Genomic DNA, 26,550 nt, shown 5'->3' with positions numbered 1-26,550 from the left:
ACTTCATTCATCAGTGTGTGTGTGTGTGTGTGTGTGTGTGTGTGTGTGTGTGTGTGTGTGTGTGTGTGTGTGTGTGTGTGTGTGTGTGTGTGTGTGTGTGTGTGTGTGTGTGTGTGTGTCGGTGCGTGCTGGTGTGTGTGTGGGTGACATGAAGAGAGTTTTCCATATAAAATAGCAGCCAGCTGGAGGGGAGGCTAGTAGGAGGAGGGTGTGTTTGGACACTGTCAGCTTTTCTCTCTTTTCTTCAAGAACTAGTTTCAAAATGTCACAGGGTTCAAGGTATGTGAATCCCACCATCCTGGTTTACATGCATTGTGACCTGACACAATGATAGACGAGACGAGAGGAGAGGAGAGATGACGAGAGGAGAGGAGACGAGAGATGACGAGAGGAGAGGAGAGATGACGAGAGGAGACGAGGAGAGATGACGAGAGGAGACGAGAGGAGAGGGGAGGTTGTTATTAGTCTTAATCACAGCTTCCACTCACATACAGCTGCTATCAGATGGATAGATACACTCCCCCTCTTCCTCTCTCCCACCCGTCTCTCTCCCATCCTCCTCTCTCCCACCCGTCTCTCTCCCATCCTCCTCTCTCCCACCCTGCTCTCTCCCATCCTCCTCTCTCCCATCCTCCTCTCTCCCATCCTGCTCTCTCCCATCCTCCTCTCTCCCATCCTCCTCTCTCCCACCCTGCTCTCTCCCCTCCTCCTCTCTCCCATCATCCTCTCTCCCATCCTGCTCTCTCCCAACCTCCTCTCTCCCATCATCCTCTCTCCCACCCTGCTCTCTCCCATCATCCTCTCTCCCATCCTGCTCTCTCCCATCCTCCTCTCTCCCATCATCCTCTCTCCCATCCTGCTCTCTCCCAACCTCCTCTCTCCCATCATCCTCTCTCCCACCCTGCTCTCTCCCATCATCCTCTCTCCCATCATCCTCTCTCCCACCCTGCTCTCTCCCATCCTGCTCTCTCCCATCCTCCTCTCTCCCATCATCCTCTCTCCCATCCTGCTCTCTCCCAACCTCCTCTCTCCCATCATCCTCTCTCCCACCCTGCTCTCTCCCATCCTGCTCTCTCCCAACCTCCTCTCTCCCATCATCCTCTCTCCCACCCTGCTCTCTCCCATCATCCTCTCTCCCATCCTGCTCTCTCCCATCCTCCTCTCTCCCATCATCCTCTCTCCCATCCTGCTCTCTCCCCTCCTCCTCTCTCCCATCATCCTCTCTCCCACCCTGCTCTCTCCCATCCTGCTCTCTCCCATCCTCCTCTCTCCCATCATCCTCTCTCCCATCCTGCTCTCTCCCAACCTCCTCTCTCCCATCATCCTCTCTCCCACCCTGCTCTCTCCCATCCTGCTCTCTCCCAACCTCCTCTCTCCCATCATCCTCTCTCCCACCCTGCTCTCTCCCATCCTGCTCTCTCCCATCCTCCTCTCTCCCATCATCCTCTCTCCCATCCTGCTCTCTCCCAACCTCCTCTCTCCCATCATCCTCTCTCCCACCCTGCTCTCTCCCATCCTGCTCTCTTCCATCCTCCTCTCTCCCATCATTCTCCTCTTGCACCCTTCTTTTTCTCACCCTCACCCTGGCTGGATGGCTGCCCCCCCCCCCCCCCCCCCCTCTGTCTGTCTGTCTGTTTCTATAGTTGGCATTGACCACCTTGCTGGCTGGCTAGCATAGTCACTGACACTTTACCATGCGAAACTCAGCCAACACACACACACACACACACACACACGCACACACACACACACACACACACACACACACACACACACACACACACACACACACACACACACACACACACACACACACACACACACACACACACACACACACACACAGTCAGTAGGAGAGAGCAAATCACAGTAACACACTGAGGTTTTAATATGACATCACACTATCACAACAGCCAGTAAGAAAACACAGTATTGGAACTTTACAACAACAACACAAAATAGATATATTTACTATTCACATTGGAGTAGGTAGATGTTTTCCCTAACCACTGATACAGGGTCAGATATTTTGACACCTCCTAATGGTTAAGGTAAGGATTGGAGTTGGTGTATCTGATTCTAGATCTGTGGTTAAAGACAGCTATTTTAGCTCAAGCATTAACATTCACCATAGAGTCCTCTTATATACATACTGACCTCAGAGAGAGAGAGCGAGAGAGAGACAGAGAGAGAGAGAGACAGAAACATAGATAGACGGGGAGTGGTCTATTTGATTGGCAAGTCCAGAATTTTTGTGCGTGCATTTCTCCTTGCATGTGCTTTTGTGTGTGTGTGTGTGTGTGTGTGTGTGTGCGTGTTATTTAATTGGCGAGTCCAGGATCTCTTCGTACTCTTCTCTCTGTTTCCTCCCACTTCCTCGAGAGGGGAGGAGCTTCACTGTAACAAGCCAACCCACGCTCACCACCACCACCACACCCCCTATGACCTCACACACTGAGGGAACCAATGGCACAACAGCAATCTCCAGCATCATAGCGACCGGTACTTCCAGACCCTGTGTTCCAGACACCAAAGCTGGGTGAAGTCGGGTGAGGCCATGGGTCACCCCCACGAACCCCCCAGCAGAGCACACAGCTACCCCCAGGACGACGCACCAAGCCTGGAGACTGGCCGGCCACACTGGCCCCTGTTGGAGGAGAAGCATGGAGACTGCGGTGCTCAGACAGCCGGTCCAACTGACAGTGAACAGAGCGGTGCCGACACTGACCCGTTCCTTCAGAGAGCGGTACATTACTAGAGCCAGAGACATCCATAGTCCTGCTAGAACAGACAGGGACCAACCAAACGCTTCCCGCCAGAACTGGGCCGACTGTTGTGCCGGTGTCGCACCATTGGGAATAATCCCATTGGGTATCCCTGACCCGGTCCCGTTGTTGTTCTCATCCAGCCCTGTTGGGTTAGGAACTAGCGCCAGACCCAGTCCTAACACGCCTGTCGCTACGGTGACCAGGTCCACCAATCCCAGCCGCTCGTCCAGGAGCAACAACGCCAGAGTGGCTGACAGGATGGTGGTCGCCAGGCGCCAGGTTGTCAACACGGCCTCGTCGTCCCCGAGGGAGACGAAGGATAAGGACGAGTAAGCGCAGCAGAGGGAGAAGGAGTGAGTCAGACCGTACAGGAGCAGCTTCCGCCGATAGCCCTTTGAGCCAAAGGCCGTCTCCGCCCGTTTCATTGGTACAGTCCCATAGAGCAGCTGGAGGATGGATCGTACCAAGAGGAGAGTTAAGGGTGGGAGGTTAAAGCGTGAGGCGGCCAGGCGCGTCAGAACACACACACAGCCGTGAGCCAGCCCCGCCAAGACCACACTGGCCCACGTGAGCCGAGACGCAGAGACAGACGCCTCACTGAAACTCGCTAGCTGCTCCCCTACTCCCCCTCCTGCACCCTTCCCTCCTCCCTCCACCCCCCCCTCGCCTCCCCCCATGGGAGGTCTAGGGGGTGTGTCTTTATTTTTGTCCTTCCCTCCAAACAGAGTGCCAGCCTTTCCTGTCCACTTCCGGGTTCCTGTCAGCTGTTTCTTGTCCGAGGTCTCCTCCAGGAAGGAGCCGAAGTCCTCGAAGGAGGGAGCGTCATCGTAGCCCTCGTCTCCGGGCTGGGGGAAGTGTGTGTGTGTGTGGGGTGTGTGTGGGGCGTACTTGGCGGTGACGGTGTGAGGGTGGATCTTCACCCGTTTCTTGGAGCCGTCCAGGAGGTGAGTGGATTCCATGGTTACTCACCTGTAGGGAGGAGAGGTGAGGGCAAAAGTTAGGCACCGACACACACCCCTCAGACAGAAACAGAGGTGTTTAACCTAATGGCATTGTCTTCCGACCGCATTGCCATGAACTATCTATGAGTGCAGAAGGAGTCGTCGCGCTATCTGACGTAAGACAATGGCCAAATGGCCCTCTTCTGTGTCTGCCAGGTAACTCAGTCAGTGGTTGTAATTCACTGTTCTGACGCAGAGGATGCTGCTGCAGTAGACAGTAGACACACATCTTCTACAAAATACACAGACAGTAGACACACACCTTCTACAAAATACACTGACAGTAGACACACACCTTCTACAAAATACACAGACAGTAGACACACACCTTCTACAAAATACACTGACAGTAGACACACACCTTCTACAAAATACACTGACAGTAGACACACACCTTCTACAAAATACACAGACAGTAGACACACACCTTCTACAAAATACACTGACAGTAGACACACACCTTCTACAAAATACACTGACAGTAGACACACACCTTCTACAAAATACACAGACAGTAGACACACACCTTCTACAAAATACACAGACAGTAGACACACACCTTCTACAAAATACACAGACAGTAGACACACACCTTCTACAATATACACAAACAGTATACACACACCTTCTACAAAATACACAGATAGTAGACACACACCTTCTACAATATACACAGACAGTAGACACACATCTTCTACAATATACACAGACAGTAGACACACACCTTCTACAATATACACAGACAGTAGACACACACCTTCTACAATATACACAGACAGTAGACACACACCTTCTACAATATACACAGACAGTAGACACACACCTTCTACAATATACACAGACAGTAGACACTCCTTCTACAATATACACAGACAGTAGACACACACCTTCTACAATATACACAGACAGTAGACACACACCTTCTACAATATACACAGACAGTAGACACACACCTTCTACAATATACACAGACAGTAGACACTCCTTCTACAATATACACAGACAGTAGACACACACCTTCTACAATATACACAGACAGTAGACACACACCTTCTACAATATACACAGACAGTAGACACACACCTTCTACAATATACACAGACAGTAGACACACACCTTCTACAAAATACACAGACAGTAGACACACACCTTCTACAATATACACAGACAGTAGACACACACCTTCTACAATATACACAGACAGTAGACACACATCTTCTACAATATACACAGACAGTAGACACACACCTTCTACAATATACACAGACAGTAGACACACACCTTCTACAATATACACAGACAGTAGACACACATCTTCTACAATATACACAGACAGTACACACACACCTTCTACAATATACACAGACAGTAGACACACACCTTCTACAATATACACAGACAGTAGACACACACCTTCTACAATATACACAGACAGTAGACACACATCTTCTACAATATACACAGACAGTAGACACACACCTTCTACAATATACACAGACAGTAGACACACACCTTCTACAATATACACAGACAGTAGACACACATCTTCTACAATATACACAGACAGTAGACACACACCTTCTACAATATACACAGACAGTAGACACACACCTTCTACAATATACACAGACAGTAGACACACACCTTCTACAATATACACAGACAGTAGACACACACCTTCTACAATATACACAGACAGTAGACACACACCTTCTACAATATACACAGACAGTAGACACACATCTTCTACAATATACACAGACAGTAGACACACACCTTCTACAAAATACACTGACAGTAGACACACACCTTCTACAATATACACAGACAGTAGACACACATCTTCTACAATATACACAGACAGTAGACACACACCTTCTACAAAATACACAGACAGTAGACACACACCTTCTACAATATACACAGACAGTAGACACACACCTTCTACAATATACACAGACAGTAAACACATCTTCTACAATATACACAGACAGTAGACACACACCTTCTACAATATACACAGACAGTAGACACACACCTTCTACAATATACACAGACAGTAGACACACATCTTCTACAATATACACAGACAGTAGACACACACCTTCTACAATATACACAGACAGTAGACACACACCTTCTACAAAATACACAGACAGTAGACACACACCTTCTACAATATACACAGACAGTAGACACACATCTTCTACAATATACACAGACAGTAGACACACACCTTCTACAATATACACAGACAGTAGACACACACCTTCTACAAAATACACAGACAGTAGACACACACCTTCTACAATATACACAGACAGTAAACACATCTTCTACAATATACACAGACAGTAGACACACACCTTCTACAATATACACAGACAGTAGACACACACCTTCTACAATATACACAGACAGTAGACACACACCTTCTACAAAATACACAGACAGTAGACACACACCTTCTACAATATACACAGACAGTAAACACATCTTCTACAATATACACAGACAGTAAACACATCTTCTACAATATACACAGACAGTAAACACATCTTCTACAATATACACAGACAGTAGACACACACCTTCTACAATATACACAGACAGTAGACACACACCTTCTACAATATACACAGACAGTAGACACACACCTTCTACAATATACACAGACAGTAGACACACATCTTCTACAATATACACAGACAGTAGACACACATCTTCTACAATATACACAGACAGTAGACACACACCTTCTACAATATACACAGACAGTAGACACACACCTTCTACAATATACACAGACAGTAAACACATCTTCTACAATATACACAGACAGTAGACACACACCTTCTACAAAATACACAGACAGTAGACACACACCTTCTACAATATACACAGACAGTAAACACATCTTCTACAATATACACAGACAGTAGACACACATCTTCTACAATATACACAGACAGTAGACACACACCTTCTACAATATACACAGACAGTAGACACACACCTTCTACAATATACACAGACAGTAGACACACATCTTCTACAATATACACAGACAGTAGACACACACCTTCTACAATATACACAGACAGTAGACACACACCTTCTACAATATACACAGACAGTAGACACACATCTTCTACAATATACACAGACAGTAAACACATCTTCTACAATATACACAGACAGTAGACACACACCTTCTACAATATACACAGACAGTAGACACACACCTTCTACAATATACACAGACAGTAGACACACACCTTCTACAATATACACAGACAGTAGACACACATCTTCTACAATATACACAGACAGTAGACACACACCTTCTACAATATACACAGACAGTAGACACACATCTTCTACAATATACACAGACAGTAGACACACACCTTCTACAAAATACACAGACAGTAGACACACACCTTCTACAATATACACAGACAGTAGACACACACCTTCTACAATATACACAGACAGTAGACACACACCTTCTACAATATACACAGACAGTAGACACACATCTTCTACAATATACACAGACAGTAGACACACACCTTCTACAATATACACAGACAGTAGACACACACCTTCTACAATATACACAGACAGTAGACACACATCTTCTACAATATACACAGACAGTACACACACACCTTCTACAATATACACAGACAGTAGACACACACCTTCTACAATATACACAGACAGTAGACACACACCTTCTACAATATACACAGACAGTAGACACACACCTTCTACAAAATACACAGACAGTAAACACACCTTCTACAATGTACACAGACAGTAGACACACATCTTCTACAATATACACAGACAGTAGACACACACCTTCTACAAAATACACAGACAGTAAACACACCTTCTACAATATACACAGACAGTAGACACACACCTTCTACAATATACACAGACAGTAGACACACACCTTCTACAATATACACAGACAGTAGACACACACCTTCTACAATATACACAGACAGTAGACACACACCTTCTACAATATACACAGACAGTAGACACACACCTTCTACAAAATACACAGACAGTAGACACACACCTTCTACAATATACACAGACAGTAAACACATCTTCTACAATATACACAGACAGTAGACACACACCTTCTACAATATACACAGACAGTAGACACACACCTTCTACAATATACACAGACAGTAGACACACACCTTCTACAATATACACAGACAGTAGACACACACCTTCTACAATATACACAGACAGTAGACACACACCTTCTACAATATACACAGACAGTAGACACACACCTAAGTAAATCTACAGTCTGTTTTATGAGACAGACAGGGTTTGAGCGCAGGTCGTCTGAGTGTGGCCCCCAGGACTGTATTAACCATTGAGCTATGTATAGAAAGAGCTTCTGCAGGTTCTCAGGTCTCAGGTTACTCATGGTGACTCAATCACTGACTGTTCTAATAAGGACAGAATGCTGGCTGGATGCTGACTAAAAAGATGCCAAGATTCTGTGTGGTGGGGTGGGCGCACGTGTCATCTTGTCACTGGGCGAGAGAGAGGATGAGTGTGTGTCTTGTCAAGGTTACACACACGGTCCGTGCTGGATTTATGATTGGAACGAGGCGCGTACCCGCGCACAGGAAGTAATGATGCTGTACGTGGCAGGACAAATAATCACCACAATTATAGAAACCACAAAATAAACAGAAAATGGCCTCACAGCGGTATGGTCGATACCGTGTCAGTTACCCGACTATTCCACCGTAAATATTCCCTGCTCGCGCGTAAATTGATTGCTAAATCAACTGATATTTGTAACGACTGCCAGAAACTCACCTGCGGTATTGCGTCAATACGGTGCCCTCCGCTCATTCACCGAACAAATGTCTTCTGTCAAATCAGGGAGACAGCCATCCTTCCACCCCTCTTCCCTCCTCCTGGGTGGTTTGGCGTGCCTCCAAGGTTACCAGTCGCCCGACGGGTCTAGCTGGCTCCTCCAACCGCCGGTAGAGCACTGTTGTCGACCACAGGGGTAGAGAGTGTCGGTGATAAAAAAATCCTTCCTCCTCTGTCTCCCGATCCCTCCCTCCCTCCCTCCCTCACTCACACACAGCTGCTGCGCTTCTCAGCCTGCCCGACCGTGAAGAGAGAGAGAGAGAGAGAGAGAGAAGAGGGAACGATGGCATTATGCTTAAGCATGCATAGCGACCAAAAAAATCATAATCATAAACACTGACCACTGCCAGTCACCTTTGTGTGTGTGTTTGCACGTTTACGCATGCACGCACAAACTCGTGCACACACAGAGAACTGCTCCCAGCGGGGAACTAATGGTCCTTCTCTATCCCACATCTATATTTCATCACATTCATCACATGCTCCTCTGCTGTAGGGAATGATCATAGTCTCTCTTTCGCTCTCTCTCTCTGATGTCCTCTCTCCTGATTTGCCATTGTGTGTGTATGTGTGTGTGCCTGCGTGCATGCAAGCATGTGTTTGTGTCATGGCTGCAGGGTAGCCTAGTGGTTAGAGCGTTGGGCTAGTAACCGAAAGGTTGCAAGTTCAAATCCCCGAGCTGACAAGGTACAAATCTGTCGTTCTGCCCCTGAACAAGGCAGTTAACCCACTGTTCCTAGGCCGTCATTGAAAAATAAGAGTTTGTTCTTAACTGACTTGCCTAGTTAAATAAAATAATAAAAAGGTTAAATGTAAGTTGCTCTGGATAAGAGCGTCTGCTAAATGACGTAAATGTAATGGCTTGTACCCCATACCACTTCCTTTAGCTGCCTGCAGTCTGTCGTTTGTGCCTGAGGCTGGTTGACAGACAGACATGGAGACAGGAAGCAGATGGAGGAGCAGTCTGATTAGTGAGACCAGACCAGCCATATGGGTGAGACAGTCATGTAACCCACTAACACCGCACTTTCTCTACACTAATGAGTAGCGTATTATCTTCCTGTTTGTCAGTTAAGCGGACAGACAGGAAGGCAGACAGACAGGAAGGCTCGGCAGGGAAGGGCTCTGGGTTGGAGGAGAGAGGTGCTATGGCTCTATTCAGTCCAACAGCCGTAATATAATCAGTCTCTCTGCCTGTGTGTGTGTCTGTCTGCCATCCTGTCTGCCTGCCTGTCTGTCCGTCTGTCCGTCCGCTTAACAGACAGTGTGTGTTAGGTTGTTTCTCGGGAGGAAATATGCTCTGTTTCTATGGCAACTGTGAAGAGGAGACCGCTATAAGCGTTTTATGGGACTATTCAATAACTATATTGTGGAGAAGTTTACCAACAGAGCGAGAGAGAGAGAGAGAGAGAGAGAGAGAGAGAGAGAGAGAGAGAGAGAGAGAGAAATAGAGATAGAGATAGAGAGAGACAAGGCAAGAAGTGCCTTCTATGCCATCAAAAGGAACATAGAATTTGACATACCAATTAGGATCTGGCTAAAAATACTTGAATCAGTTATAGAACCCATTGCCCTTTATGGTTGTGAGGTCTGGGGTCTGCTTACCAACCAAGAATTCACAAAATAGGACAAACACAAAATTGAGACTCTGCATGCAGAATTCTGCAAAAATACGATTTGAGAGCAGAGAGAATGAATTATAAAGAAGAGGGAGGAATGGAGAGCTTCAAACACTTCACACTTGTTTATCCAAAGCCAATGAAATGACAACACACTCCCTATGTAGTGAAGTACCTTTGACCAGAGCCCTAGGTTGTTCAGTAGTACATTATTCTCTCTGTCTGTCCGTCCGTCCATCCGTCTGTCTGTCTCTCTTTCTTTCTCTCTCTCTCTGTTTCTCTCTCCCTCTCTCGCTGTCTCTCCCTCTCTCCCTCTCTCCCTATCTCCCTCTCTTTCTCTCTCTCTCTCTCTCTCTCTCTCTCTCTCTCTCTCTCTCTCTCTCTCTCTCTCTCTGTGTGTTTCTCTCTCTCTCTCGCTGTCTCTCCCTCTCTGTCTCTCTTTCTCTCTCTCTGTTTCTCTCTCTCTCTCTCTCACTGTCTCTCTCTCTCTGTTTCGCTGTCTCTCTCTCTCTCTCTGTTTCTCTCTCTCTCTCTCTCTGTTTCTCTCTCTCTCTCTCGCTGTCTCTCCCTCTCTGTCTCTCTTTATTTCTCTCTCTCTGTTTCTCTCTCTCTCGCTGTCTCTCCCTCTCTGTCTCTCTCTCTTTCTTTCTGTCTCTTTATTTCTCTATTTGTCTCTCAGAGAATCAGTATTCATCCTGCACAGAGCTGGGAATGATGACGGTTTATAGACCATGAACACTTGTCCTACGACGAGAGAGAGATAAAAGGGAGAGGGTAAGAGAGAGAGAAAGAGAGAGAGATAAAAGGGAGAGGGTAAGAGAGAGAGAAAGAGAGAGAGATAAAAGGGAGAGGGTAAGAGAGAGAGAAAGAGAGAGCGACCTAAACAGAAAGTACACAGTGGCAGAATACCTGATCACTGTGACTGACCCAAAATTAAGGAAATCTTTGACTATGTACAGACTCAGTGAGCATAGCTTTGCTATTGAGAAAGGCAACCTAAGGAAGACCTGGCTCTCAAGAGAAGACAGGCTATATGCACACTGCCCACAAAATGAGGTGGAAACTGAGCTGCACTTCCCAACCTCCTGCCAAATGTATGACCATATTAGAGACATATATCTCCCTCAGATTACACAGATCCACAAAGAATTCGAAAACAAATCCAATTTTGATAAACTCCCATATCTATTGGGTGAAATACCACAGTGTGCCATCACAGCAGCGAGAGAGAGACAAAAAAGAAAAAGAGACAGAAAGAGGGCTAACCCAATCATATTTCATGTATATTTATGATGATGATTGTTAGAGAGAGAGAGAGAGAGATTGGAGAGAGAGAGGAGAGAGATTGGAGAGAGACAGAGAGAGAGAGAGAGGAGAGAGATTGGAGAGAGAGAGAGGAGATAATAAAAATGGCCTGATAGTTTGGAGGGAATTAAAAATTGAGCAATACAGACTCACTCACACACAAAGTGGCTGTTTCTGCAAGGTTTCTATAAGTGTGTGTACTACTGCCTCTGCCAAGAGGCCCAGGTTTTTATGACACAAGTGGCGCACAAGTGGCACACAAGTGGCACACAAGTGGCACACAAGTGGCACACAAGTGGCACACAAGTGGCACACAAGTGGCACACAAGTGGCACACAAGTGGCACACAAGTGGCACACAAGTGGCACACAAGTGGCACACAAGTGGCACACAAGTGGCACACAAGTGGCACACAAGTGGCACACAAGTGGCACACAAGTGGCACACAAGTGGCAGAGGACATGTCCCGTAACCACAGGGTTACTGGTTCAAGTCCTGCTCTGGCTGTTACTTCTCAAGCCCTGTAGTACTATTTATGTAAACATCATGTTAAAGTGTCCACAGGGAAGTTCTGTTACCATGGAGACACAGGGTCTCTGTTTGGGCTTGAGAACACACACACACACACAGAGAGAGAGAGGAGAGATAGAGATTCAGTGTAATTAGATTTGAAGTTGCCTACAAAAAAAGTATGGCACAGTCACACACACACTCTCTCTCTCACACACAGACTAAGAGAGAGAGTGTGTGCCTGCAGAGAGTATCAATACCTGACTTGACTAATTGCACATTTTGTTTTGTTGGAGCCAGAATTCAAAATGGATTTAATAGATTTTATCTCACCCGTCTACCCAGAATACCCCATAATGACAAAGTGATAAAGTTTTTAGAAATGTTTGCAAATTTATTGAAAATGAAATATAGAAATATCTAATCATATTTGTAGAAGCACCTTTGGCAGCGATTACATTTGCCCATTATTCTTTTCAAAATTATTTCAGCTCTGTCAAATTGGGTTGTTGATCATTGCTAGACAGCCTTTTCAGGTCTGGCCATAGATTTTCAAACTGATTTAAGCCATAACTGTAACTAGGCCACTCAGGAACATTCAATACCGTCTTGGTAAACAACTCCAGTGTAGATTTGGCCTTGCGTTTTAGGTTATTGTCCTGCTGAAAGGTGAATTCATCTCCCAGTGTCTAGGATTTTGTGCTTAGCTCCATTCCGTTTATTTTTTACCCTGAAAACTCCCGAGTCCTTAACAATTACAAGCATACCCATAACATGATGCAGCCACCACTATGCTTGAAAATATGGAGAGTGTTACTCTGTAATGTGTTGTATTGGATTCGCCACCCAAACATAACGCTTTGTATTCAGGACAAAAAGTGAATTGCTTTGCTACATTTTTTGCAGAATTACTTTAGTGCCTTGTTGCAAACAGGATGCATGTTTTGGAATATTTGAATTTTACCTTTATTTAACTAGGCTAGTCAGTTAAGAACATTAAGAACAAATTCTTATTTACAATGAGGACCTACCCCAGCCAAACATTCCCCTAACCTGGACGACGCTTGGCCAATTGTGCGCCGCCCTTTGGGACTTCTGATCAAGGCCAGTTATGATACAGCCTGGGATTGAAACAGGTTCTGTAGTGCCTCAGACCGCTGTGTCACTCGGGAGCCCATATTCTGTACAGGCTTCCTTCTTTTCCCTCTGTCATTTAGGTTAGTATTGTGGAGTAACTACAATGTTGTTGATCCATCCTCAGTTTCCTCCTATCACAGCCATTAAACTCTGTAACTGTTTTAAAGTAACCATTGGCCTCATGGTAAAATCCCTGAGCGGGTTCCTTCCTCGCCGTCAACTGAGTTAGGAAGGACGCCTGTATCTTTGTAGTGACTGGGTGTATTGATGCAGCATCTTGATGTCTATAGTATTCTCTCTGGTGTGCAATCTGGTTTCCGCTCAGGTTATGGATGTGTCACTGCAACCTTAAAGGTCCTCACTGATGTCACCAATGCCCTTGATTCTAAGCAATGTTGTGCTGCTATTTTTATTGACTTGGCCAAAGCTTTTGATACGGTAGATCATTCCATTCTTCTGGGTCGGCTAAGGAGTATTGGTGTCTCTAAGGGGTCTTTGGCCTGGTTTGCTAACTACCTCTCTCAAAGAGTGCAGTGAAGTCAGAAAATCTGCTGTGTCAGCCACTGTCTGTCACCAAGGGTGTACCCCTTTTCAATTTACATCAACAACATAGCTCAGGCAGTAGGAAGCTCTCTCATCCATTTATATGCAGATGATAGTCTTATACTCAGCTGGCCCTCCCCAGATTTTGTGTTAAATGCTCTACAACAAAGCTTTCTTAGTGTCCAACAAGCTTTCTCTGCCCTTAACATTGTTCTGAACACCTCCAAAACAAAGGTCATGTGGTTTGGTAAGAAGAATGCCCCTCTTCCCACAGGTGCGATTACTACCTCTGAGGGTTTAGAGCTTGAGGTAGTCACTTCATACAAGTACTTGAGAGTATGGCTAGACAGTACACTGTCCTTCTCTCAGCACATATCAAAGCTGCAGGCTAAAGTTAAATCTAGACTTGGTTTCCTCTATCGTAATCGCTCCTCTTTCACCCCAGCTGCCAAACTAACCCTGATTCAGATGACCATCCTACCCATGCTAGATTATGGAGACGTAATTTATAGATCAGCAGGTAAGGGTGCTCTCGAGCGGCTAGATGTTCTTTACCATTCGGCCATCAGATTTGCTACTTATAGGACACATCACTGCACTCTATACTCTTCTGTAAACTGCTCATCTCTGTATACCCGTTGCAAGAGCCACTGGTTGATGCTTATTTATAAAACCCTCTTAGGCCTCACTCCCCCCTATCTGAGATATCTACTGCAGCTCCTCTACATACAACACCCGTTCTGCCAGTCACATTCTGTTAAAGGTCCCCAAAGCACACACATCCCTGGGTTGCTCCTCTTTTCAGTTCGCTGCAGCTAGCGACTGGAACGAGCTGCAACAAACACTCAAACTGGACAGTTTCATCTCAATATCTTCATTCAAAGACTCAATCATCGACACTCTTACTGACAGTTGTGGCTGCTTTGCGTGATGTATTGTTGTCTCTACCTTCTTGCCCTTTGTGCTGTTGTCTGTGCCCAATAATATTTGTACCATGTTTGGTGCTGCTACCATGTTGTGTTGTTACCATGTTGTTGTAATGTTGTGTTGCTACCATGCTGTGTTGTCATGTGTTGCTGCCTTGTTATGTTGTTGTCTTAGGTCTCTCTTCATGTAGTGTTGTGTTGTCTCTCTTGTCGTGATGTGTGTTTTGTCTTATATTTATATTTGATTTATTTTTGTATCTTTAATCCCAGCTCTGGTCCCCGCAGGAGGCCTTTTGCCTTTGGTAGACCCTCATTGTAAATAAGAATTTGTTCTTAACTGACTTGCCTAGTTAAATAAAGGTTAAATAAAAAAATAAAAATAACTTCACCATGCTCAAAGGGATATTTAATGTGTGTTTTTTTTTATTTTTACCCATCTACCAATAGGTGCTCTTCTTCGCGAGGCATTGGAAAACCTCCCTGGTCTTTGTGGTTGAATCTGTTTGAAATTCACTGCTCGACTGAGGGACCTTACAGATAATTGTATGTGTGGGGTACAGTGGAGGCTGCTGAGGGGAGGACAACTCATAATAATGGCTGGGACGGAGCGAATGGAATGGCATCAAGCACATGGAAAACATGTATTTGATACCGTTTCACTCATTCTGCTCCAGCCATTACAACGAGCCTGTCCTCCCCAATTAAGGTACCACCAGCCTCCTGTGGTGGGGTACAGAGATGAGGTTGTCATTCAAAAATCATGTTATTATTGCACACAGAGTCCAAGCAAGGTAAGAAGGGTGACTTGTTAAGGGTGACTTGTTATGTGACTTGTTAAGTACATGTCTACTCCTGATCATATTTACGCTTCCCATAACAATGGGGTTGAACACTTATCGACTCAAAACATTTCAATTTTTTTTGTTGTTGTTTTTTTTGTAAACATTTCGAAAAACATAATTCCACTTTGACATTATGGGGTATTGTGTGTAGGCCAGTGACATAAACATCTACATTTAATACATTTTAAATTCAGGCTGTAACACAACAACATGTGGAGAAAGTCAAGGGGTGTGAATACTTTCTGAAGGCACTGTATGTCGCAGATATTGAGAGAGTCTCACCTCAAAAGGACCAACCAATGTAGACAAGCAAAATTAAACCAGAGAGTGAGATTTTTGACAGACCAGATATTGAACCCAGATCATCTATGCCACAGCTAAAGCCTAGGCATTACAACTTGGAGCTAACATGAGTCTTCAGGTCTCAGGCAAGATACTGCACTAACACTGTGACATGTGTGTATTGTAGCCTGGTAAATTGTGTTTTGAGGGGTAATCTTTGATGGCCTATTTACCATCAAACCGCCGACCAAAACACTGCCAGCTAAACTCGCCCTCCCCTTCTACGCGTGCCCGTGGATCTGAGCGCGCCCCCCACAGTTTCCTTCTTTTCGCGGGGTCCTGCAGTGCCTCCCCTCTCCTCGCCCCCGCGGCGCGCACCCGTTGCTGTAATCTCGTCTGTGTCCGCCAGGAGGCAGTAAGGTTGCAGTGAGAGGCTGCGCCACCAGAACAGCATTACAGCGAGGAAGGCTCCACCAGATGGCAGTTTAGGATTGTTCCTTTCTGCTCCAAGGCGCGGTTCCCGCTTCTCACGACATATTTACAATATTAAAATCTACACACTTTTATCAGATATATCGATTTTTTATTTCGGAAGACAGTAATCGATTGGTCGATGGCCTGTAAAGGTGAGTTTGTTGGTATTTTGGTTGTGTTTTTGGCTTGTGGGAAAGGGGAGACGGGTCTCAGAATCAAGATGGTGGATTCAGAGAGCGAGAGAGGGATGGGGAGAGAGAGGAGGGGGATGGGTGCTGCTCCGCAAGCTAGCGGAGAGAGCTGGATGTGCTTTCTCTCTTCGGCTAGCTAGCTACATTGATCGAGGGCCATTAGCAGGAATGTCTCAACATGTCAGATTGCAGGAACGCACGAGAGACTTGACCGCTGTGTTTTGCCAGAATCACTTTTAATCACTCGCCCTTAGTTTTCCCGTTACTAAGTCAACGGGTGTGACGTGTTTTTATTGCTCTTGATAGACGGACAGATTCAACGCGTTAACAGAATGTTGTATGCAGACTCTCTTATTGTAACGTTACAGTGCCGCCTGCGCGACCTAGCTAACCAGCCAGCCAGACATTGCTATTGTTGCTAGCTAACCCTAATTCATTGCATATGTCTCGGGGTTTCGGATGATATATTTGGGAGCAAGGTAACGTTAGTGTTAGTCGGGTTGCTGTCACCAGTGCTATTTGACATCCAACCTTGCCAATCTATCACGCCATTCATGGCGATTCTGCAGAAATGTCACCAGTAACGTTAGGAACATTGTTTCCAGTTTTCCCACCTATTGTTTTGACATGTTACTTATTGTACCGAAGTTTAACGTTGGGATTCTTGACAAATTGCAATATTTTGACTAGTAGATCATTTTTTAAAAGTGCAGCTAGCTAGTTTGCTAACCCACTCCGCCCCTTTCTCTGCTTAAAGAAATTTAGCGGGGAAGTGTGTGAGGGGGATGGGTTCCAAATCCAACCCTGGGTACAGTCCAACGCTGTTGGTCTCCATGCTCCCCACTCCAGACCTCACTCTCCCAAGGATCCATTCTTCTGGCAGAAGTCACTTATGGGTTAATGAGGATATCGGTTCACTTATACCGTTTCATATCCACATACATCTTTCTTTATTATGGAGTTTGAGACTATTTGGTCAAGTTAGCTAGCTGGCTAATTTAAGCCTAACTCTTTGAAGATTGTGTTACACACCCAGCGTCACTGCTCTTTGTATAGAGTCTGATGTTTAGGGTAAAGGATTATACTTGTGTCCTAGTGATCATTCACTGATTGTCAACAAAGTGGTTATGCAACAAGCTGAGCCATGTGACTTTCCACCAGCAGACTGAACTAGCGGTCTACTGTAGGCTATGCATCCTGTAGGCTATGCATCCTGGAAGACCAACTGACTGTAAACTACCACTGGTGCTAGAGATACAATAAAACTTTATTGTCCCACATTGTTATGTTCCTCGTCTCCTTTTGCATAGAACGTACAACATAGACTGGCAATATTTAGTACACAGCCATAAAACACCACACACCGCAGGCCAGGATATGATCTTCACTTGGCACGGCTGTTGTTGACAGTTCATGTGTTAGTGTGACTTTGTAAGATTTCCAGTGTATGACTAACCTGTTACATATGGCAAATAAACTTGAAATGGGAAACGTTTCAATGCAATGGGGTGTACAGTACTTCTGAGCAGCCTAGCCTATTGACTTTGAGTCGGGGGCTGGGATACAAGTATACAAACCTAACATTTTAGCAATAGTTCTACAGCACAGATGCTGCCCATCTGCAACAGTCTGTCTCTTCAGACAGCACCTGTCCTCCTCTACCACCTTGCCACCCTTCTTACCTGTTGGACTTGTAATTGCCATCACTTTCACCAGCACTGATTCAGCTCATGACGTCGTTGTTTTACGTACTCTAGTTGAATGCACAGATTGTGTCATACATTTTCATCAAAAAAAAGGTTGATGTCAAGCCCTGGTTATGTGAAAAAGACTGCTAAATTACTCAAATGTAATGTAGCGTAATTTAGATTTCTTTTTCATGGTTTTTGAAGAACATGGAGTAGAAATTCACTGAAATAGATTTCCTAATAGCTTAACAATATTATCCAAAAACATCTGTTGGGAATAGGCTAGAGTCGTAGGCTAATAATGTTTTCAATGAACATGAACCAAACATGAAACCACTAGCAAGCTGCTGTTTACACAAGTTAACCGGAGGCGCTAGTCGTGGATTAAAGGGCAACGATACCGCTTCAAACAGCATTAAGTAGTTTTTCATATTTTTATTCCTTTACAACTACTAATAGTAGCTGCTAATTTGCATAAACGTGGTCGCCAAGCTCATAGTCGCCGACCATTACGTTGCAGAATGTGTCCTTGTTTGCAGCACCCATTGAAACTGGATGGTCTCTGGTAGTTTGACCGTTAGAGGTAGTGCCTGGTGTAATTGTGGCATTAGGCTAGGCCACATGTAGGACCTGGAACAAAACATTTAATTTGTTTAGACCAGGGGAAGAGCTAGGTGGGGAGCCCTCTCTACCTATTCAAAGGCAGGGGAAACACTGGAGTGGCTGTTCTGTAAGGAACGTCAGTGGAAATTGGCGGAAGTTACCGTCGCTCTCTCATTGAAAACAATGACATCTGGTCATCCTGCCGTGGGCCCAGTCCAGTAATCCAGATGAGACTGTTCTGTAGCAGACAGTATATGAATGCAGCAGTAGGTCAGGTGGAGTCTACATTAAAGCAGAGGTTGGCAACTAGATTCAACCACAGGCCGGTTTTTATCAGAGCCGATGGTCGAGGGACCGGAACATGATTATAATCATTTGTACACTGCAAATTGACCGACTAAGCCCAAAAAGTGGTTGTAATTTCATATCTTGATTTCATTGAGACACGAGACTTCTTTTTTTCTTATGATTTGAGTCTTTTTTGACCCAAACGGAAATCCTAAATGATTATATATATTAACTCAGGGGGAAAAGAAACGTCCTCTCGCTGTCAACTGAGTTTATTTCATCAAACTTAACATGTGTAAATATTTGTATGAACATGTCACAGACATGTGACTAACAGAAATTGAATAATGAGTCCCTAAACAAAGGGGGGGTCAAAAATCAAAAGTAACAGTCAGTATCTGGTGTGGCCACCAGCTGCATTAAGTACCGCAGTACATCTCCTTCTCATGGACTGCACCAGATTTGCCAGTTCTTGCTGTGAGATGTTACCCCACTCTTCCACCAAGGCACCTGCAAGTTCCCGGACATTTCTGGGGGGAATGGCCCTAGCCCTCACCCTCCGATCCAACAGGTCCCAGATGTGCTCAATGGGATTGAGATCCGAGCTCTTCACTGGTCATGGCAGAACACTGACATTCCTGTCTTGCAGGAAATCACGCACAAAACGAGCAGTATGGCTGGTGGCATTGTCATGCTGGAGGGTCATGTCAGGATAAGCCTGCAGGAAGGGTACCACATGAGGGAGGAGGATGTCTTCCTTGTAACGCACAGCGTTGAGATTGCCTGCAATGACACTCTCAGTCCGATCATGCTGTGACAAACTGCCCCAGACCATGACGGACCCTCCACCTCCAAATCGATCCTGCTCCTGAGTACAGGCCTCGGCCTCGCTCATTCCTCCGACAATAAACGCGAATCCGGTGAGACAAAACCGCGACTCGTCAGTGAAGAGCACTTTTTGCCAGTCCTGTCTGGTCCAGCGACGGTGGGTTTGTGCCCATAGGCGACGTTGTTTCCGGTGATGTCTGGTGAGGACCTGCCTTACAACAGGCCTTCAAGCCCTCAGTCCAGCCTCTCTCAGCGTATTGCGGACAGTCTGAGCACTGATGGAGGGATAGTGCATTCCTGGTGTAACTCGGGCAGTTGTTGTTGCCATGCTGTACCTGTCCCGCAGGTGTGATGTTCGGATGTACTGATCCTCTGCAGATGTTGTTACACGTGGTCTGCCTGTAGCGCTGTCTTAGGCGTCTCGCAGTACGGACATTGCAACATCCCTGGCCACATTTGCAGTCCTCATGCCTCCTTGCAGCATGCCTAAGGCATGTTCACGCAGATGAGCAGGGACCCTGGGCATCTTTCTTTTGGTGTTTTTCAGAGTCAGTAGAAAAGCCTCTTTAGTGTCCTACATTTTCACAACTGTGACCTTAATTGCCTAGTTTATATATATATATATATATATATATATATATATATATATATATATATATATATATTACTAAAAACTTTGGGGGTGTGGGCCTGTGTAATGACTGGTATATTTATAGTAAGTTATTAATTTGTAATAGCTAGTTGATTTGTGTGACTGAACCAGTTTTGATTTGTAACTGAATTAGTATTTTATGATCAGGCCAATTTACACCATAAATTATACTGTACCATGTTGCCATTACACAGCTCCAGAGTGTCCTCCTTGACTTCAGCAGACTCAGTTTAGACATAGTTATTGAATCCAAGCTGAATCCAGATTTAGGACTGTGTTTGTGAAAGTGTGTGTGAAGAAGGTATTATTTCAGTTTTAGGAAGTGACCATTATCAAGCGTGTTTGCTGAAAGAATACGCCCTACGTCTCTTTAGAGTAATGAGAAGATATTGAAGCTGTCTAAAGCAAATGGTATGTATACAGGGAAGCTGTCAGGACCACTCGCAGTGAAATAACAACTTTATAGCTTCAATTGGCATTAGAAAAATCTGATAGCTAACTATCTGGTTGTTTGAGTTTGAGTTTATTTTTACAGGGACAGTGCACATTAATCAACGTTTCAGTAAAAGTGCCGGTTTTAGCCAGCCGGCTAATTTTCAACCGCAGTCCCTGGGCAGGTTATTAAAAACAATTACAATATAGACAATAGCAACATAGAACAAGACATAGCATACAGACATAGCAACATAGGACAAGCAAGACGTAGCATACAGACAGAGCAACATAGAACAAAAAGCAGCAAGACAAAATTCATAAAAGCAACAAAGTGTTTCCACACCTCACAAGTTACAGACATGGAAAGCGGCAACACACAGCTAGGGACCATGTTCACAAATATGATTGACCTTTAGCCATTGTGTTGCATAGTAAGCTGTGGTGTATTTTGCTAGCTGGTTATGGTGTAGTTGGCTGTGGTGTAGGCCTAGTTTAGCTAGCAGTTTGTGTTGTAATCAGCTAGCGGATGTTTAGCGGGTTGGCTAGCGGATGTTTAGCGGGTTGGCTAGCGGATGTTTAGCGGGTTGGCTAGCGGATGTTTAGCGGGTTGGCTAGCGGATGTTTAGCGGGTTGGCTAGCGGATGTTTAGCGGGTTGGCTAGCGGATGTTTAGCGGGTTGGCTAGCGGATGTTTAGCGGGTTGGCTAGCGGATGTTTAGCGGGTTGGCTAGCTGACCTGTAGCATCAGATGGAGAGAGAGAATGTGGGGCTGAAAATGCTCTGAAGCATTCCTGTCCAGCGCTGCGCGTGGTTGTTTCACATCACCTGAGACCTAGCAGACTGGTGTACTTGTTGGCTACTTGGTTCAACACCCAGTTGGTTATACTAGTGTAACATTAAATAGTATGTATCTAAAGGCATTGAAAGCACACAGTCAAGTATGTTTCAGCACGGTAGCGTTGCATCTAAAGCTAACATGATGATGCTGCTAAAATCTCTCCAGCCGATGCTTGTCTGGTTTGGTTTTCTAGCACATTATTCTCCAACACTACTACTGCTGGTGACACATTTAATGTGGGCCTACCCTCAGGGGATCAATAAAGTACAGTTACACACACACACACTAACATACACACACACATACACATTTTACATCATTGTCTGCATATATATATATATCTCATGCTCCTGAGATTTTCTGGCGGAGAAAGCCGGCTCACACTCAGATTAAGGCTGTGTGTGTTGTTCACTTCATCTGCCTTTATAGTCTCATGTGGGATTAAGGGTTTCCCTGTAGCACAGTAGATTAAACTACCCCTTCTAACCACCAGATTACCAGATTACCCCATTACCATTGTATCAGCAGTGGTCTGGTAAACTACCCTCATGGATGATGAACATTGCCTGTCAGGGACCTGAAGACTAATGTTTGGATGTTTAGGCTTTAGCTCAATGGGCTAATGCAGTCTAGAGTTGAGATGATGAGAGGTCATGCCCTAGGTTCTATGTCTGGACAGTCACACTAGCACATTGACAACCTGGGAATGTCACTTTCCCCCAGTAGCATCTCGAGGTAAACCAAACACCTTTGGCCAAACAAAGATCTGACTTCATAGGCTCACTTCATGATCAGACTGCAGGAGGTTCAGCCCTGGATATGCAGTGCTCTTGAACCCACAGTCTTTATCACACACACACACTGATTCTGCTAGTCACAGTAATGGGTTCTCTGTAGTGAAATGATAACATTCTGGAGCCTCTTATGTCATTAGGGTATAATAGCCTCAGCTGGAGAAATCAAATTGTGTGTGTGTGTGGGGGGGGGGGGGGGGGGGGTGAATAGCAACAGACAGTGAATGTGGGTCAAGGTGAAAGAGGCAGAAAGATGAGACAAACTAATGAGTCTCTCTCTCCCAGCTCCCCCCAGCCCTCCTCCCCTCTCTCTTCCTCCTCTGCTCCCGCTGATCTCCCTCTGTGCTCTCGTTCTCTCCTCCATTTCACTCGCTCTCCCTGCGTCTCCATTTTGCGATAGCTGCAGTGAGCCAGGCGGCCATTGCAGAGAGAATCCTCTTTATTTTCCTTTTTCCTTTCTCGTTCTTTTTTTCTTGCCTACCGGCAAGAATATATATATTTCTTTAGAAACCTTTTGGTTTTTTATGTAGAGGCTGCAGCCCAAAGCCTACACTAGAGCTCTGTAAAGGTACTGTAGAGCCTGCAACCCAAAGCCTGCACTAGAGCTCTGTAAAACCACTGTATTACTGTAGAGCCTGCAGCCCAAAGCCTACACTAGAGCTCTGTAAAGGTACTGTAGAGCCTGCAACCCAAAGCCTGCACTAGAGCTCTGTAAAACCACTGTATTACTGTAGAGCCTGCAGCCCAAAGCCTACACTAGAGCTCTGTAAAGGTACTGTAGAGGCTACAACCCAAAGCCTGCACTAGAGCTCTGTAAAGGTACTGTGGAGGCTACAGCCCAAAGCCTACTCTAGAGCTCTGTAAAGATACTGTAGAGGCTACAGCCCAAAGCCTACTCTAGAGCTCTGTAAAGGTACTGTAGAGGCTATAGCCCAAAGCCTACACTAGAGCTCTGTAAAGACATTTTATTACTGTAGAGGCTCTCTGTAATATAGAGACCATGATGCTGCATTATTAAGTGAACACCCCACTACAGATACCTTAGAGCAGACCAGGGGAGCTCCACTCATTTGTCAAGGGGGCTTGAGTTTATTGGCATGATTCAAGGGACCAGAGAATGGAAATTAGAAAGGTATTTTTTTCATGGCCAATGCGCTGGACACAGTGAGGACACATGTTATTCCCTTATTACATTTGACATTTGAGTCATTTAGCAGACCCTCCTATCCAGAGTGTCTTACAAGAGCAATTAGGGTTAAGTGCCTTGCTCAAGGGCACATTGACAGATTTGTTCCCCCGACACACACATTTCACTACAATATCTACTACGCTGTTGCTTAAAGACTCATTCCATGTGGGATTGGCAGAGAGAAAGAGATGGAGAAGATGGACGATTGGGGATTGAGTGAAAGAGAGCGGTTGTGTGAGAGACACTTCATCCCGTCATGTCATTACACTTCAGAACAGGGTTCTCCAATAGGCGGCTCACCGGTGATTTTATTTTAAATAAATATATATACAGTACCAGTCAAAAGTTTGGACACACCTACTCATTCCAGGGTCTTCTTTTCTTTTTACTATTTTCTACAATGTAGAATAATAGTGAAGACATCAAAACTATGAAATAACACACATGGAATCATATAGTAACCAAAAAAGTGTTAAACAAATAATAATATATTTTTATTTGTGATTCTTCAAAGTCGCCACCCTTTACCTTGATGACAGGTTTGCACACTCTTGGCATTCTCTCAACCAGCTTCCCCTGGAATGCTTTTCCAACAGTCTTGAAGGAGTTCCCACATATGCTGAGCACTTGTTGGCTGCTTTTCCTTCACTCTACGGTCCAACTCATCCCAAACCATCTCAATTGAGGCTTTAAGACAATTTAAGACATTTGTTGTCTTAGGTCTTTCTTTATGTAGTGTTGTCTCGTCGTGATGTGTGTTTTGTCCTATATTTATGTTACTTAAAAATATATTTTTAATCCCAGCCCCCGTCCCTGCAGAAAGTCTTTTGCCTTTTGGTAGGCCGTCATTGTAAATAAGAATTATATTCTTAACTGACTTGCCTAGTTGAATGAAGGTTAAAAATATATATAATAATAATAATTGGGTTGATGTCGGGTGATTTGTGCAGGCCAGGTCATCTGTTGCAGCGCTCCATCACTCTCCTTTCTTGGTCAGTCAAATAGCTGAAGTGTGTGTGTGTGTATACGTACACACACCACACACACACACACACACACACACACACACACACACACACACACACACACACACAGAGTGCCTTCAGAGTATTCACACCCCTTGACTTTTTCCACATTTTGTTACAACCTGAATTTAAAATGGATGAAATGTTTTGTCACTGGTCTACACACAATACCCCATAATGTCAAAGGAGAATTGTGTTTTTAGAAATGTTTACTAATTCATTAAAAATGAAAAGCTGAAATGTCAGTAAGGATTCAACCCCTTTGTTATGCCAAGTCTAAATAAATTTTGGAGGGAACATTTGCTTAACCCTTTGAGCATGGTGAAGTTATTAATTACACTTTGGATGGTGTTTCAATACACAACAAAGATACAGGTGGCCTTACTAACTCAGTTGCCGGAGAGGAAGGAAACAGCTCAGGGATTTCACCATGAGGCCAATGGTTACTTTATAACAGTTACAGATTTGAATGGCTGTGATAGGAGAAGACTAAGGATGGGTCAACAACCTTGTAGTTATTCCACAATACTTACCTGAATTACATTTTGAAAAGAATACATCCTGTACAGAATAAACATATTCCAAAACATGCATCCTATTTGCAACAAGGCACTGCCGTCAAAAATGTGGCAAAGCAATTCAGTTTTTGTCCTGAATACAAAGCGTTATGTTTGGGACAAATACAACACATTACTGAGTACCACTCTCCATATTTTCAAGCATAGTGGTGGCTGTGTCATGTTATGGGTGTGCTTGTTATTGATAAGGACTGGTTTTTCAGGATAAATAATACATGGAATGGAGCTAAGCACAGACAAAATCCCAGAGAAAAACCTGGTTGAGTCTGCTTTCTACCAGACACTTGGAGATTAATTCTCCTTTCAGCAGGACTATAACCTAACACAGAAGGCTAAATATACACTGGAGTAGCTTACCAAGAAGACAGTGAATGTTCCTGAGTGGCCGAGTTACTGTCTTGACTTAAATCTACTTGAAAATATATGTCAAACTGAAAATGGTTGTCTAGCAATGATCAACAACCAATTTGACAGAGCTTGAAGAATTTTGAAAAGAATAATTGGCAAATGTTGTACAATCCAGGTGTGGAAAGCTCTTAGAGACTTACCCAGAAAGACTCTGCTATTTATTTTACCTTTATTTATCTAGGCAAGTCAGTTAAGAACAAATTCTTATTTTCAATGACGGCCTAGGAACAGTTGGTTAACTGCCTTGTTCAGGGTTATAACGACAGAAGTTTACCATGTCTGCTCTAACCACTAGGCTACCCTGCCGCCCCGCTATAATCCATGCCAAAGTTGATTCTAACATGTATTGACTCAGGGGTGTGAATACTTATGAAATACAGAAATATCTCATTTACATCTTTCAATACATTTGCAAAAATGTCTAATCATGTTTCCACTTTGTCATTATGGGGTTGTCGTTATTGACTGTAGATGGGTGAGAAGAAAAACAAACGTGAATCCATTTTGAATTCAGACTAACACAACATGTGGAATAAGTCAAGGGGCATGACTGCTTTCTGAAGGCACTGTATCTGTTTGGGATTCTTGCAGTTAAATGACTTATAACTATGTTCCGACCATCCGCTCAAGGAAAACTCGGCCCGCGGCTGAATGTAATTGGGGGCCCGAGGTGTCTGTCTGCTTCTCCTTCCTTGTAT

The 26,550-nt window shown here is 44.6% G+C and overlaps 2 protein-coding genes across 2 annotated transcripts in view; one reads left to right on the top strand and one right to left on the bottom strand.

The window, feature by feature from the left end:
* Positions 1-1,967: 1,967 nt before the first annotated feature.
* On the bottom strand, positions 1,968-3,727 carry slc35g2a (solute carrier family 35 member G2a). Its single transcript, XM_038979463.1, has 3 exons — positions 3,425-3,727; positions 2,905-3,382; positions 1,968-2,835 (listed from the first exon to the last, which is right to left on the bottom strand). The coding sequence occupies exons 1-3, from the start codon at positions 3,725-3,727 to the stop codon at positions 2,318-2,320; spliced, it is 1,299 nt and encodes a 432-aa protein (XP_038835391.1). The 3' UTR covers positions 1,968-2,317.
* A 12,614-nt stretch (positions 3,728-16,341) lies between these two features.
* Positions 16,342-26,550, top strand: part of LOC120033439 (cohesin subunit SA-1) — a 34,358-nt gene continuing 24,149 nt past the window's right edge. The window contains exon 1 of the mRNA XM_038979798.1: positions 16,342-16,488. The gene's annotated coding sequence lies outside the window, so the exon portion shown is untranslated. The remainder of the gene's footprint in view (positions 16,489-26,550) is intronic.

Source organism: Salvelinus namaycush, chromosome 40 (genome assembly GCF_016432855.1).
Source record: "Salvelinus namaycush isolate Seneca chromosome 40, SaNama_1.0, whole genome shotgun sequence".
NCBI classification, from domain to species: domain Eukaryota; kingdom Metazoa; phylum Chordata; class Actinopteri; order Salmoniformes; family Salmonidae; genus Salvelinus; species Salvelinus namaycush.
Note: the sequence above shows the minus strand (reverse complement) of the source record. Positions and strands in the feature narration are given on the sequence as shown.